The sequence below is a fragment of the Salmo trutta genome, chromosome 27 (assembly GCF_901001165.1).
Source record: "Salmo trutta chromosome 27, fSalTru1.1, whole genome shotgun sequence".
NCBI lineage: Eukaryota > Metazoa > Chordata > Actinopteri > Salmoniformes > Salmonidae > Salmo > Salmo trutta.
Genome location: NC_042983.1, coordinates 42,508,305 through 42,525,176, shown reverse-complemented (window position 1 = coordinate 42,525,176; position 16,872 = coordinate 42,508,305). Strand labels below are relative to the sequence as shown.

General features: G+C 40.0%; 1 protein-coding gene across 10 annotated transcripts in view; it reads right to left on the bottom strand.

Annotated features, from left to right (window-relative positions):
- The window catches only part of LOC115165038 (nucleotide-binding oligomerization domain-containing protein 1), a 28,123-nt gene extending 16,172 nt beyond the window's left edge, over positions 1–11,951 (bottom strand). For 2 of the 10 annotated variants that reach the window (XM_029718059.1, XM_029718060.1), the window contains exons 1-13: positions 11,843–11,951; positions 11,624–11,712; positions 8,968–9,117; positions 8,658–8,759; positions 7,287–7,391; positions 6,531–6,632; positions 5,082–5,186; positions 4,948–5,002; positions 4,195–4,429; positions 2,218–3,967; positions 1,991–2,074; positions 1,516–1,599; positions 639–722 (exon numbers count right to left, since the gene is read on the bottom strand). In XM_029718059.1, the coding sequence (XP_029573919.1) occupies positions 639–722; positions 1,516–1,599; positions 1,991–2,074; positions 2,218–3,967; positions 4,195–4,429; positions 4,948–5,002; positions 5,082–5,186; positions 6,531–6,632; positions 7,287–7,391; positions 8,658–8,759; positions 8,968–9,107 (2,846 nt within the window). In that variant the 5' untranslated portion in view covers positions 9,108–9,117; positions 11,624–11,712; positions 11,843–11,951. The other 8 variants (XM_029718062.1, XM_029718068.1, XM_029718063.1 and 5 more) reach the window with 8 other exon arrangements.
- Positions 11,952–16,872: the final 4,921 nt, after the last annotated feature.

The following is a 16,872-nucleotide window of genomic DNA, read 5'->3' as shown; positions in this document are numbered from 1 at the left end:
AGCCCAAACTACTACCTCTTCCCCTACTGTATTTATTTATTTTATTTATTTTGCTCCTTTGCACCATATTATTTATATTTGAACTTTGAACTTTCTTCAAACTACAAATCTACCATTCCAGTGTTTTTCTTGCTATACTTTATTTACTTTGCCACCATGGCATTTTTTTGCTTTTACCTCCCTTATCTCACATCATTTGCTCACATTGTATATAGTCTTATTTTTTTTTCTACTGTATTATTGACTGTATGTTGTTTACTCCATGTGTAACTCTGTGTTGTTGTATGTTGTCGAACTGCTTTGCTTTATCTTGGCCAGGTCGCAATTGTAAATGAGAACTTGTTCTCAACTTGCCTACCTGGTTAAATAAAGGTGAAATAAAAAAAATTAAAAAAAAATTTATAGGAATAATAAATCTCATCCCCAATTCATAATTTATAGGAATAGTAAATCTCACCCCAAAATCAGTATTTATAGGAATAGTAAATCTCACCCCCAAAATCAGTATTTATAGGAATAATAAATCTCACCCCCAAATCAGTATTTATAGGAATAGTAAATCTCACCCCCAAATCAGTATTTATAGGAATAGTACATCTCACCCCCTAATCAGTATTTATAGGAATAGTAAATCTCACCCCACATAGTAGATGGCTTTGCTCCTTTGAATCGCATTAGCCAAGTACCTCCCTCCCTCACCGGTAATTCTGTTGTTTCCAAGTCTAAAAAGAAACACAATTTTTTTAAAGATAATTGTATCTGTGTAACATCATGGTGACACTTTTACAGTATGTTAAATTTTTTATTTATTTATTTTACTTTTATTTAACAAGGCATGTCAGTTAATAACAATTTCTTATTTACAATGACAGCCTACCCCGGCCAAACCCGGACGACGCTGGGCCAATTGTGAGCCACTCTATGGGACTCCCAATCACGGCCATTTGTAATATAGCCTGGAATCAAATCAGGGTCTGTAGTGACGCCTCTAGCACTGAGATGCAGTGCCTTAGACTGCTGCGCCCACCCGGGAGCCCAGTTTGAGGGCACAGTTTGAGAAGGCAACTTTGGAAGTTGCATTCTTGCATTAGCTTTATTCCAAAACTTAACAGGCAACATTTTTGTAGGTGCAAAAAGCACTGTGCAAAGAGCCCCAAAAAACTATAAACCAATTTTTTTTTTATCTTGCAGTGTGATTGAAGAAAAGTTTGAATTCAACAATGTGCGTTTTGAAAGAGGCCACTGTTTATGTATTGCTCAATTTATCCTATTTCAATAATCACCTCCATAATTCCTTCATTGTTGAAGAAAAGTTTCAAATGAAATCAAACTGCGAGATTATAATGAGGTTTACAGTATTTTTTTTGCTCTTTGCACAGTGCTTTTGAACTTTGAAAAACGACATCCAACGTCTCTTATAATCTTAATTACCAAGCGACGCCAATACAATTTATGGTAGTTACAGTAATGGTAATTCTTTGACATTATTAACAAACAAAAAAATGATATACATACGCAAGCCGTCGGAAATGGGGGCACTCTTCAATAATCCTTGCAATGTGTTTTGCTCCAATGTCAGTGATATGATTGGTGAAAAGTCTGGTAAGAATATATATTTTTTTGAATACAAGCAAATTAGTTACAATCAAAATGATTATCTCATGAAATGTGAAAAAAACTAAATCTGAGTTAGGGTCAATTGAATTGAAAATGGCCGATAAATTCAAATTTGATTCTAGAATTTCATTTCAAATAGTGAAAAGGAAGCAGTTTTAATTGAAGGATTTCTTTCTAAACAAATGTTTAGTTTTATGACTCAGTTGAATTAATTTGAATGTAAAGGAATTCAATTGTACTTCCTTAAATTCAAATTCTGCATCCTGTGGAGTCTGTCAAATTTCAATTAATTAACTTTAAAAAAAAAAATGTTAATTGCCCACAACCCATAAACATTTATGCAATTGTTCTACTGCAACATGTTTGTACTCACGTGAGTCCCTTTAACGCTTTGTACTTCAGAAATTCATTTGTAAATATAGCCACACCCTCATCTTGGATTTGATTGTCACAAAGCCTGCATAGCATAATTACAAATCATTAGGAATAATTACAAACTATGGGGAACGTGCAATTGTTGTCATTCTTGACCAACCCAGAACAGAATGGGTCAGCCAGAAATAGTTTTGTAATATTTCTGAGGCGATTACTCCTCTTTACCTTAAGGTGGTCAGGTTACTGAACAATGGTTTTAGCTGCCGAATGCCATAGTCTGAAATGTTGTTGTTATCCAGGTTTATACAGTAGAATTCCTTTTGATACTGCAGTACAAAGGCGAGCACTTCACAGTCAAAGGAGTCTACTTTACAGTATGTGAGCTTAATGACCTGAGCAGAGAAGCCTTTGGCAGCCAACTTGGCCAGCTTGTCACTCCTTGTTTCAAAGATGTACCTTAGCATCCGTAGCATGTCGTGTGTCAGTCGCACTGCAATCCCGTCATCGATTTTGTCCAGGGGTAAATTTCTGAAATTCAACTTCACATTATCTGAGAGGAAAGAAAAGAGAAGCTCTTGTTTCTTTCTCAACAAAGGTAGAGACATTAAGGGCTCTTGCAGGTCATTGTTTTGCTTGGAAAGCAGACCGCACAAGAAGAGATTGGTGTAATGATGATGCTCGTTGGTCTGAGAACTGCTCTTAGTCTGAGATTTTGATCCCCCTCTCCATGGCAAATGAAGAAAGTGCTGACTCTGCAACTGTGGAAAGAATTGCAAAATGCCTCTTGTACTCATCTGTTCTTCTAGCACAAGATGGAGAGCAGTGAGGAAAGACTGGAGAGTGAGATGCATGAACTGAAATGTTGCAGTTTTGCCATTATCATAATAGCTTGCTGGTATTAAGATCCCCACCTTTAAGTCATTTTCTCCAATACCACAAGAGGATAAATGATCATAGTTGAGCACAAACTTTTCTTTCTCCATCCCGAGATGGGCCAACTTCGCAAAAGCTCTAAGCTTCCAACTGCCAGCCTCTGTGTATATGTTGAGATTTGAGCGGCTAAAGAAAGCCCTGACCAAGTCCATGAAGATACTGGTTAGGGTCACACCATGATCCAAAGTTTTCAAGATCTCCACCGATTGACTGCAACTCTCAAAGACAATCCAGCAGAACAGAGGAATTAGGCAGAGGCTTTGGAGGAGGTGGTTAGAGTTTATTTGGACACTAACCAGCTTCTGATCCTCATTTCCTTGGGAATATTTGTCAGTGTACTTCTGCAACTGATCAATTGAGAAGCCTTTTAGAATTACCCTCTTTCGAACCAACATACTCAGGAATTCTGTGCCAGTTCGAGCTGTCACAACCTTCTGCGACCCATTGAGTAACTTCCCGCTGAGTAGGCTCTTCAGCAACACTAATGGATGTGCTGTCTCCTCAGGTGAGGATATCTCATAGTCGGTTCCCTGATCAAAATTACTGTTGATCTCATCATATCCGTCAAATGTAAAGATCGCCATCTCTGGGTTCTTAAGGATGTATTCAACAACGTTGTTTCTCATATCTCCATCTGGGCATGTGTAGTTATGCTTGAAGATGAGATCCCAAAGAGAAATCTTATCCGACTCTTGGAATGCACTGAACTGTCTGCAGGAGAATGCGAAGAGGAACCTCGCCCCTGTGTCCAGTTCACCTTTGGACCAGAGACTCTGTGACTGTTGAAGCAATATAGATTTGCCAGTCCCAGCATCGCCCGTGATGAAAGTGACCTGTGCTTTATCATTAAAAACTCCTTTTTGACTTAGTAGTTGATCCACACCTTCTAGGTATCCTAGTCTCTCGTTCTTGTCACTAAGCAGCTCCATTAAGGTGTCTATGTACATATTTTGCAGTTGAACTTTCTCTCCCTGAGTGATAGTGGGGAGGAAATATGTTTGTTGTTTCAGTTGGTGCTGTAGCTTCTCACAGAACTGACAGACTGGAAGACAAAATGTATTTTCGTATTAAACAAATATAGCACTCTGTAACATGTGGACTGGTAACAACATACTCTATATTTTAATGAAGTAAATAAATACTATTTTCCACTATTTATTGGCTAAATATGGCACCAATATTAAAGAATATGAGTACAAGGATATGATTGTATAATCAAGTAAGTGAAATGCCCTCGTAATTGAGTCGAACCAAAAACAGAATTCATACCTCCCTCGTCTCTCTGCAGTGAATCAGCAAGTTCATTCTGATCCATGTTCTTCAGAATGTTCACAGTGGCCCTGAAAGCCCCCTCTTTGAGGCTCACAAGTATGTTTTTGACAACTTCAAGGGCACTCTGATTGTGCAGATGGCCTGTGAAGATTGAAGGGTATTTCTTGTTCAGATGGGTCATGAACTGCTCCCACTCATCCTCTGTCAACTTCTCTAAAGGGCTTTTGAGTGCCTGGTATGAGACAAGACACATGGCATGTTTAATAGGAACCCACCCCCAAAAATAAGCTTTTTGTGAACTAACTTTTTTTCCCCCTTTACTAACTCTGACTTTGCTGATAGCTACTTTAATGAGGGAAAATGCACTGACTACGACTGTCCCACCTAGCTATCTTAATAAGATGACTAACTGGAAGTCACTCTGGATAAGAGCATCTGATAAATGTATATGCTATTTTGTTAAATCTTTATTTAACTAGGCAAGTCAGTTAAGAGCATGTTGTTATTTACAATGACAGCCTAGAGTACAGTGGGTTAACTGCCTTGTTCAGAATGACAGATTTTTACCTTGTCAGTTCAGGGATTCAATCTTGAAACCTTTTGGTTACTAGTCCAATGCTCTAACCACTGGGCTACATGCCGCCCCAAGCTGTGTGAAAATGTATCAGCCAGAACAAAAATGTCCAACCAAACAGTTTAGCCAGACTAATCAATAACTATGATGCTCGATCTTAAAAAGTATGTGCAAACCTGGATTGGAATTTTGTGTGTCTTCTCAAATGAATTGTCTTCTGACTGCTGGAGGCTGTGTAAGACAGAGGCACAAGTCCCATCAAGCTATTATTATTATCTGGTGATTCAAACTAGAGAAGCATGTTTCTAACCTTGAATCATGAGGCAACAGCCCTGTGAAGTTTTCTGGTCGGAACATTGAACAATCACTTTTCAATGACAGACGGTCTGGTGATGTTGGTCTCTCCTGCTGTGTACTGAAATAAAAAACCACATAGACAATAGAAGTTGGACGTAAGTTTCTACTAGGTTATTTAGTGTTCTTTGGATGTTTAGTGTAACGCAGGTCAACCAATGGTGAATACATATCGTTACTGGTGAGATACCACTAACCAATCATATTATATTACATTGTGATGTGTTTAAAAGTTGACAGCTATTACAAACTATTTTAGTTTTCATACTTCTATAAAATCCGTTTTGGTACACAGTTATGTTTTAGATTACTTTGTAAGAAATGGTTTATAGGTGTGAGCACTAGTACTTTCCATTTGACCAGTCTAGTTTATTGTTTAGTTCACGTGAGCCTGGTGCTGTAGTTAAAGTTTAAAGCATTTTGACTAAGTTTGTCACGTCCTGACCAGTAAAGAGGCTGTTTGTTAATGTAGTTTGGTCAGGGGTTGGCAGGGGGTGTTTGTTTAGGGTGTTTCGGGGTTGTTTGGGTTATGTTCTATGTTAGTGTATTTCTATGTTATTTCTAGTTGGTCTATTTCTATGTGGTGTTTATTGGGTTGACCTTCAATTGGAGGCAGCTGCTTCTCGTTGCCTCTGATTGAAGGTCCTATTTATAGGGGTGTTTGTTCTATGGGGGTTTGTGGGTAGTTATTTCCTGGTTTGGTGTTTGTTCCACCTGACGGGACTGTTTGGAGTCGTTTATTTTGTATATGTGTTTATTTTGTTTTTCCTTCTACAAATAAAAAAAGACCTCATTGTACAAATTTCACATATCAATATTTACTGAATGTGATTCTTTAAAAATATATGTATTTTTATTTACAAATGTCAAGCCGGCATTCCTTTCCTAAATTATTCAGTCGTGCGGTATTTATTTCTCCCTACTGCTCAAGTAGCGAACCTAACTGGTCCAATTGAGTTTAAGTTTAAACACACAGTAGCCCATAGTGTTAAGCAATTGTTACATTAGCATCAGCGATCTGGATTCCACTGGATACTCATGTTAGCATGCTAATAATGGCTCTCACTTACTAACTAGCTGCCTAAACTAGCTTGTTTATCTGATCTTGAATCATGATGTTCAAAGAAGTAGGACTGAAGTTCCTACTATCTAAAAAAAATCCACTTTTTATTTGCAGAATGAGATGTTCTTTTCTTATATTAAAGTAGACAGTGAAAGTAGACAGCGAATATAAACTGTCAATCATCGTACGAGTCTAAGACACATTAAAATGCAAATGAACGATATTCTACAACAAAATGTATGTAATTACTAACACAAATACATATTGAGTCTTATCTGCCTCTGATTCAACCCTTTGTAATATGATTGAAATGTAGTGAAACTACCAGGATATACGTATCACCTTGAGTCAAGAATGTCCTTATCAGTGACGTCATTGGAGAAGACATCACTCTCCATTGACAGCACACTGAATACTGGAGACACAGGTCTCTCAAGGTTGCCACTAGAGGGAGAAAAAAACATGGACACAGAACATTCTTATCAATTAATAACTTCATAACAGACTGAACCAGATTTTCCTCTAGGATTTTGCCTGTGCTTAGCTCTATTCCATATATATATAATGTGTATATGTATATGTATATACACAGTACCAGTCAAAAGTTTGGACACACCTACTCATTCCAGGGTTTTGCTTTATTTTTAATATTAATTAGAATAATATTGAAGACATCAAAACCTTTATTTAACTAGGCAAGTCAGTTAAGAACAAATTTTTATTTTCAATGACGGCCTAGGAACAGTGGGTTAACTGCCTTGTTCAGGGGCAGAACGACAGATTTTGACCTTGTCAGTTCAGGGATTCAATCTTGCAACCTTTTGGTTACTAGTCCAATGCTCTAACCACTGTGCTACATGCCGCCCCAAGCTGTGTGAAAATGTATCAGCCAGAACAAAAATGTCCAACCAAACAGTTTAGCCAGACTAATCAATAACTATGATGCTCGATCTTAAAAAGTATGTGCAAACCTGGATTGGAATTTTGTGTGTCCTCTCAAATTGATTGTCTTCAGGAGGCTGTGTAAGACAGAGGCACAAGTCCCATCAAGCTATTATTATTATCTGGTGATTCAAACTAGAGAAGCATGTTTCTAACCTTGAATCATGAGGCAACAGCCCTGTGAAGTTTTCTGGTCGGAACATTGAACAATCACTTTTCAATGACAGACGGTCTGGTGATGTTGGTCTCTCCTGCTGTGTACTGAAATAAAAAACCACATAGACAATAAAAGTTGGACGTAAGTTTCTACTAGGTTATTTAGTGTTCTTTGGATGTTTAGTGTAACGCAGGTCAACCAATGGTGAATACATATCGTTACTGGTGAGATACCACTAACCAATCATATTATATTACATTGTGATGTGTTTAAAAGTTGACAGCTATTACAAACTATTTTAGTTTTCATACTTCTATAAAATCCGTTTTGGTACACAGTTATGTTTTAGATTACTTTGTAAGAAATGGTTTATAGGTGTGAGCACTAGTACTTTCCATTTGACCAGTCTAGTTTATTGTTTAGTTCATGTGAGCCTGGTGCTGTAGTTAAAGTTTAAAGCATTTTGACTAAGTTTGTCACGTCCTGACCAGTAAAGAGGCTGTTTGTTATTGTAGTTTGGTCAGGGGTTGGCAGGGGGTGTTTGTTTAGGGTGTTTCGGGGTTGTTTGGGTTATGTTCTATGTTATTTCTAGTTGGCCTATTTCTATGTGGTGTTTATTGGGTTGACCTTCAATTGGAGGCAGCTGCTTCTCGCTGCCTCTGATTAAAATATAAGCAGGATATATGGGAGATATCTACGTTTATTGTACTGTTTATCTATTGAATTCATATGGACCTCATTGTACAAATTTCACATATCAATATTTATTGAATGTGATTCTTAAAAAAAAAAAATGTATTATTTCCAAAATCAAGCCGGCATTCTTTTCTTAAATCATTCAGTTGTTACGGTCTTCATTTCTCCCTACTGCTCAAGTAGCGAACCTAACTGGTCCCATTGAGTTTAAGTTTAAACACACAGTAGCCCATAGTGTTAAGCAATTGTTACATTAGCATCAGCGATCTGGATTCCACTGGATACTCATGTTAGCATGCTAATAATGGCTCTCACTCACTTACTAGCTGCTCAATTGCTAGCTGCTTAAACTAGTATGTTTATCTGATCTTGAATCATGATGTTCAAAGAAGTAGGACTGAAGTTCCTACTATCTAAAAAAAAATCCACTTTTTATTTGCAGAATGAGATGTTGTTTTCTTATATTAAAGTAGACAGTGAAAGTAGACAGCGAATATAAACTGTCAATCATCGTACGAGTCTAAGACACATTCAAATGCAAATGAACGATATTCTACAACAAAATGTATGTAATTACTAACACAAATACATATTGAGTCTATCTTATCTGCCTCTGATTCAACCCTTTGTAATATGATTGAAATGTAGTGAAACTACCAGGATATACGTATCACCTTGAGTCAAGAATGTCCTTATCAGTGACGTCATTGGAGAAGACATCACTCTCCATTGACAGCACACTGAATACTGGAGACACAGGTCTCTCAAGGTTGCCACTAGAGGGAGAAAAAAACATGGACACAGAACATTCTTATCAATTAATAACTTAAACTTTGTAAAACGTCCTGTTCGGTTCTTAAAGGTGGTGGGAAGATAACATTGTACACTTCCTTCATGGCGTAAAATATCTAAACTATGAATTGAATCAAATGTCTGGAATCCAAAAACATGATAACGAAAGAGACAAACACAGTGTTCTCTGACCTTTCAGTTTCCCTCTCTGGAAAATCTGCATCATCTTCAGACAGACTTATTTTGAGGGAATATATCTCCTTATTAAGATCCTCAGAATTGCAGGATGACTTCTTCATTGAGGAAGACTCCATGTCTGGCTTCTGGTTCATATCAGTTGACCTGTAAGTAAATGTAAGGCCTAATGTACCTTCAGAAAGTATTCACACCCCTTGATTTAATGTGGGATTTAAAATGGATTTCGTTGTCATCTTTTTTCAATGATCTACACAAAATACTCTACTGTCAAAGTGGAATAAAAATTCAACTTTTTTTTTTTATAAATGGAAAATAAAGCTGTAATATACAGTATCTTGATTAGTAAGGCATTCAACCCCCTGAATCAATACATGTTATAATCACCATTGGTAGCGATAACATCTGTGAGTCATTCTGGGTAAGTCTCTTAGAGCTGTGAGTCTTTCTGGGTAATTCTCTAAGAGCTGTGAGTCTTTCTGGGTAAGTCTCTAAGGGCTTTGCACACCTGGATTGTACAATTTTTGCCCATTATTCTTAATTAAATTCTTCAAGCTCTCAAGTTGGTTATTGATCACTGCTGGACAGCCATTTTCAAGTCTTGTCATAGATGTTCAAGCTGATTTAAGTCAAAACTGTAATGAAGCCACTTAGGAACATTCAATGTTGTCTTAGTAAGCAACTTCAGCGCATATTTGGCCTTGTGTTTTGGGTTACTGTCCTGCTGAAAGGTGAGTTTGTCTCACAGTGTCTGTTGGAAAGCAGACTGAACCAGGTTTTCCTCTGGGATTTTGCCTGTGCTTAGCTCTATTCCATGTATATACAGTTGAAGTCAGAAGTTTACATACACTTAGGTTAGAGTCATTAAAACTAGTTTTTCAACCACTCCACAAATTTCTTGTTAGCAAACTATAGTTTTGGCAAGTCGGTTAGGACATCTACTTTGTGCATGACACAAGTCATTTTTCCAACAACTGTTTACAGACATATTATTTCACTTATAATTAATTCACTGTATCACAATTCCAGTGGGTCAGAAGTTTACATACACTAAGTTCTGTGTGCCTTTAAACAGTTATGTCATGGCTTTAGAAGCTTCTGATAGGCTAACTGACAACATTTGAGTCAATTGGAGGTGCACATGTAGATGTATTTCAAGGCCTACCTTCAAACTCAGTGCCTCTTTGCTTGACATCATGGGAAAATCAAAACAAATCAGCCAAGGCCTCAGAAAATAAATTGTAGACCTCCACAAGTCTGGTTCATCCTTGGGAGCAATTTCCAAATGCCTGAATGTACCACGTTTATCTGTACAAACAATAGTACGCAAGTATAAACACCATGGGACCACGCAGCTGTCAGACCGCTCAGGAAGGAGACGTGTTCTGTCTCCTAGAGATGAACGGACTTTGGTGCGAAAAGTACAAATCAATACCAGAACAACAGCAAAGGACTTTGTGAAGATGCTGGAGGAAAACAGGTACAAAAGTATCTATATCCACAGTAAAACGAGTCCTATATCGACATAACCTGAAAGGCCGCTCAGCAAGGAAGAAGCCACACCTCCAAAACCGGCATAAAAAAGCCAGACTACGGTTTGCAGCTGCACATGGGGAAAAATATCGTACTTTTTGGAGAAATGTCCTCTGGTCTGATGAAACAAAAATAGAACTGTTTGGCCATAATGACCATCATTATGTTTGGAGGAAAAAGGGGGAGCTTGCAAGCCGAAGACACCATCCCAACCGTGAAGCACGGGGGTGGCAGCATCATGTTGTGGGGGTGCTTTGCTGCAGGAGGGACTGGTGCACTTCACAAAATAGATGGCATCATGAGGCAGGAAAATTATGTAGATATATTGAAGCAACATCTCAAGACATCAGTCAGGAAGTTAAAGCTTGGTCGCAAATGGGTCTTCCAAATGGACAATGACCCCAAGCATACTTCCAAAGTTGTGGCAAAATGGCTTAAGGACAACAAAGTCAAGGTATTGGAGTGGCCATCACAAAGCCCTGACCTCAATCCTATAGAAAATGTGTGGGCAGAACTGAAAAAGCGTGTGCGAGCGAGTAGGCCTACAAACCTGACTCAGTTACACCAGCTCTGTCAGGAGGAATGGGCCAAAATTCACCCAACTTATTGTGGGAAGCTTGTGGAAGGCTACCCGAAACGTTTGACCCAAGTTAAACAATTTAAAGGCAATGCTACCAAATACTAATTGAGTGTATGTAAACTTCTGACCTCCTAGGAATGTGATGAAGGAAATAAAAGCTGAACTAAATCATTCTCTCAACTATTGTTCTGACATTTTACATTCTTAAAATAAAGTGGTGATCCTAACTGACCTGACAGGGAATTTTTACTAGGATTAAATGTCAGGAATTGTGAAAAACTGAGTTTAAATGTATATGGCTAAGGTGTATGTAAACTTCCGACTTCAAATGTATATATATATACGGTATAGGTATACAGTACCAGTCAAAAGTTTGGACACACCTACTCATTCAAGGGTTTTGCTTTATTTTTGCTATTTATTACAATAATAGTGAAGACATCAAAACTGTGAAATAACACATATGGAATCATGTAGTAACCAAAAAAGTGTTTAACAAATCAAATATATTTTATGTTTGAGATTCTTCAATGTAGTCACCCTTTGCCTTGATGGCAGCTTTGCACACTCTTGGCAATTCTCTCAACCAACAACTTCACCTGGAATCTTGACCTCTGCAACGGTCCTACCTGTCATATAACAAATATGAATAATTAATTTGCAACATATCATAGATATATAGCATACAGTAAAATAATGGTACAGCTAACAAGTATTTTACAGTATATTGTATAGTATTACTGGTTGTTTGATAGTTACCTCTATACTGTAGATTGTTATCCCTCTTAGTCAGAATAAACTATTTAATCCAGAAGAAAAGTAAATCCAAACCAAGCTCAAAATGCACGCAGACTATTCCTTCTGTCTTGAATGTCTTGAATGACCTGCCCTGCAGGTTTATTGGTCTATTTGGTTTCATATTGTACGGGTATCTGTCACGCCCTGACCTGTGAGAGTCGTTTTTCTCTGTTTGGTTAGGTCAGGGTGTGACATGGGGTGGGCATTCTATGTGTTGTATGTCTATGTTGTTTTTGTATTTCTTTGTGTTGAGCCGAGTATGGTTCCTAATCAGAGGCAGCTGTCTATCGTTGTCTCTGATTAGGAATCATACTTAGGCAGCCTGTTCCCCACTTGTGTTTGTGGGTTATTATTAGTTCTGTGTGTGTACGGCACAGTGTGTTATGTGTCTTGCTGCGTACCTGTTTATTGTTTTGTTTTGATTCAGTTTCCTTAAATAAAGATGTGGAATTACTGGCACGCTGCGCCTTGGCTCCTTTATGACAGGGAATTTGAAGATAGCACACGTGACAGTATCATATTACATTGCAAGAACGTCGTACTCTGACCTTGTTTTCAGCTCATTCTTTGACATGTTTGAACTTGGAATGGTAAGAAGATTCTACTTGGGATCAAGCAGTTCATACCCTGCCAGTTCAGACCCTGCCAGTTCAGACCCTGCCAGTTCAATCCCTGCCAGTTCAGACCCTGCCAGTTCAGACCCTGCCAGTTCATACCCTGCCAGTTCAGACCCTGCCAGTTCATACCCTGCCAGTTCAGACCCTGCCAGTTCAGACCCTGCCAGTTCAGACCCTGCCAGTTCAGACCCTGCCAGTTCAGACCCTGCCAGTTCAGACCCTGCCAGTTCAGACCCTGCCAGTTCAATCCCTGCCAGTTCAGACCCTGCCAGTTCAGACCCTGCCAGTTCAGACCCTGCCAGTTCAGACCCTGCCAGTTCAGACCCTGCCAGTTCAGACCCTGCCAGTTCAGACCCTGCCAGTTCAATCCCTGCCAGTTCATACCCCATTCAGACCCTCCAGTTCAGACCCTGCCAGTTCAGACCTGCCAGTTCATACCCTGCCAGTTCAGACCCTGCCAGTTCTACCCTGCCAGTTCCCTGCCAGTTCAGACCCTGCCAGTCAGACCCTGCCAGTTCAGACCCTGCCAGTTCAGACCCTGCCAGTTCAGACCCTGCCAGTTCATACCCTGCCAGTTCATACCCTGCCAGTTCAGACCCTGCCAGTTCAGACCCTGCCAGTTCAGACCCTGCCAGTTCAATCCCTGCCAGTTCAGACCCTGCCAGTTCATACCCTGCCAGTTCAGACCCTGCCAGTTCATACCCTGCCAGTTCAGACCCTGCCAGTTCATACCCTGCCAGTTCAGACCCTGCCAGTTCAGACCCTGCCAGTTCAGACCCTGCCAGTTCATACCCTGCCAGTTCAGACCCTGCCAGTTCATACCCTGCCAGTTCAGACCCTGCCAGTTCAGACCCTGCCAGTTCAGACCCTGCCAGTTCAGACCCTGCCAGTTCAGACCCTGCCAGTTCATACCCTGCCAGTTCAGACCCTGCCAGTTCAGACCCTGCCACTTCAGACCCTGCCAGTTCAGACCCTTACTTATTTGAAGTGCCCAACTCAAGATTTTAACCAATAAACCAGTAACCAGCGACTACAGGTCCATATCTCAAACTGTTAGACACCTGTTAGTGTGTCGTACCAGATCTTTATCTGAGGTCACAGAGCAGAGTGTTGGAGAACATGTTTAATACCACAGAGCAGTGTGTTGGAGAACATGTTTAATACCACAGAGTGTTGGAGAACATGTTTAATACCACAGAGCAGTGTGTTGGAGAACATGTTTAATACCACAGAGCAGAGTGTTGGAGAACATGTTTAATACCACAGAGCAGAGTGTTGGAGAACATGTTTAATACCACAGTGTGTTGGAGAACATGTTTAATACCACAGAGCAGTGTGTTGGAGAACATGTTTAATACCACAGTGCAGTGTGTTGGAGAACATGTTTAATACCACAGAGCAGTGTGTTGGAGAACATGTTTAATACCACAGAGTGTTGGAGAACATGTTTAATACCACAGAGCAGTGTGTTGGAGAACATGTTTAATACCACAGAGCAGAGTGTTGGAGAACATGTTTAATACCACAGAGCAGAGTGTTGGAGAACATGTTTAATACCACAGTGTGTTGGAGAACATGTTTAATACCACAGAGCAGTGTGTTGGAGAACATGTTTAATACCACAGTGCAGTGTGTTGGAGAACATGTTTAATACCACAGAGCAGTGTGTTGGAGAACATGTTTAATACCACAGAGTGTTGGAGAACATGTTTAATACCACAGTGCAGTGTGTTGGAGAACATGTTTAATACCACAGAGCAGAGTGTTGGAGAACATGTTTAATACCACAGAGCAGAGTGTTGGAGAACATGTTTAATACCACAGTGTGTTGGAGAACATGTTTAATACCACAGAGCAGTGTGTTGGAGAACATGTTTAATACCACAGTGCAGTGTGTTGGAGAACATGTTTAATACCACAGTGCAGTGTGTTGGAGAACATGTTTAATACCACAGAGTGTTGGAGAACATGTTTAATACCACAGTGCAGTGTGTTGGAGAACATGTTTAATACCACAGAGTGTTGGAGAACATGTTTAATACCACAGAGCAGTGTGTTGGAGAACATGTTTAATACCACAGAGTGTTGGAGAACATGTTTAATACCACAGAGTGTTGGAGAACATGTTTAATACCACAGAGCAGTGTGTTGGAGAACATGTTTAATACCACAGAGCAGTGTGTTGGAGAACATGTTTAATACCACAGAGCAGTGTGTTGGAGAACATGTTTAATACCACAGAGTGTTGGAGAACATGTTTAATACCACAGAGCAGAGTGTTGGAGAACATGTTTAATACCACAGAGCAGAGTGTTGGAGAACATGTTTAATACCACAGAGCAGAGTGTTGGAGAACATGTTTAATACCACAGATCAGAGTGTTGGAGAACATGTTTAATACCACAGAGCAGTGTGTTGGAGAACATGTTTAATACCACAGAGCAGTGTGTTGGAGAACATGTTTAATACCACAGAGTGTTGGAGAACATGTTTAATACCACAGAGCAGAGTGTTGGAGAACATGTTTAATACCACAGAGTGTTGGAGAACATGTTTAATACCACAGAGCAGAGTGTTGGAGAACATGTTTAATACCACAGAGCAGAGTGTTGGAGAACATGTTTAATACCACAGAGCAGAGTGTTGGAGAACATGTTTAATACCACAGAGCAGAGTGTTGGAGAACATGTTTAATACCACAGAGCAGAGTGTTGGAGAACATGTTTAATACCACAGAGCAGTGTGTTGGAGAACATGTTTAATACCACAGAGCAGTGTGTTGGAGAACATGTTTAATACCACAGAGCAGAGTGTTGGAGAACATGTTTAATACCACAGAGTGTTGGAGAACATGTTTAATACCACAGAGCAGAGTGTTGGAGAACATGTTTAATACCACAGAGTGTTGGAGAACATGTTTAATACCACAGAGTGTTGGAGAACATGTTTAATACCACAGAGCAGAGTGTTGGAGAACATGTTTAATACCACAGAGCAGAGTGTTGGAGAACATGTTTAATACCACAGAGTGTTGGAGAACATGTTTAATACCACAGAGCAGAGTGTTGGAGAACATGTTTAATACCACAGAGCAGAGTGTTGGAGAACATGTTTAATACCACAGAGTGTTGGAGAACATGTTTAATACCACAGAGCAGTGTGTTTTTCTATACATTTTATTGGACAGCAGGCTATGGTCATTTAAGTGTAGTTTTACTTACATTTAAAAACATTAAAACTAGTACCTGAGACGGAGCTAAATTAGTGTTAGTTAGTCATCTGAGGGTCAGAAACAATTATTTTTAAATTACTAACTTTCATTGGCCACGGAGAACGAAAGCACACAGTCCTCGTGAGCGGCAGGGGCCTAAGCATTTTTAAAATGTAGTCCTGAAGCTTTAAGCGTGTTAACCTTCGCAAGGCTGCCGACCATGTGCAGACCAGCTGGCTGGAGTGTTTACGGACATATTCAATCTCTCCCTATTTCAGTCTGTTGTCCCCATTTGCTTCATGATGTCCACCATTGTTCCTGTACCCAAGAAGGTGAAGGTAACTGAACTAAATGACTATCTTCCCTTAGCACTCACTTCTGTCATCATGAAGTGCTTTGAGAGGCTAGTTAAGGATAATATCACCTCCACCTTACCTGACACCCTAGACCCACTTCAATTTGTGTACCGCCCCAACAGATCCACAGATGACGCAATCACAATTGCACTGCACACTGCCCTATCTCATCTGGACAAAATAAATACCTATGTAAGAATGCTGTTCATTGACTAAGGCTCAGCCTTCAATACCATAGTGCCCTCAAAGCTCATCACTAAGCTCAGGGCCCTGGGCCTGAACCCCTTTCCTGTGCAACTATGTCCTGGACTTCCTGACGTGCCGCCCCCAGGTGGTGAAGGTAGGAAACAACACCTCCACTACGCTGATCCTCAACACAGGAGCCCCACAAGGGTGTGTGCTCAGCCCCCTCCTGTACTCCCTGTTCACCCATGACTGCGTGGTCACGCACTCCTCCAACTCAATCATCAAGTTTGCTGATGACACAACCGTAGTGGGCTTGATTACCAACAATGACAAGACAGCCTACAGGGAGGAGGTGAGGGCTCTGGGAGTGTGGTGCCAGGAAAATAACCTCTCACTCAACAAAACAAAGGAGATGATCATGGACTTCAGGAAACAGCAGAGGGAGCAGCCCCCCCATCCACATCGACGGGACCGCAGTGGAGAAGGTGAAAAGCTTCAAGTTCCTCGGCATACACATCACTGACAAACTGAAATGGAACACCCCACACAGACAGTGTGGTGAAGAAGGTGCAACGGTGCCTTTTCATCCTCAGGAGGCTGAAGAAATTTGGCTTGGCTCCT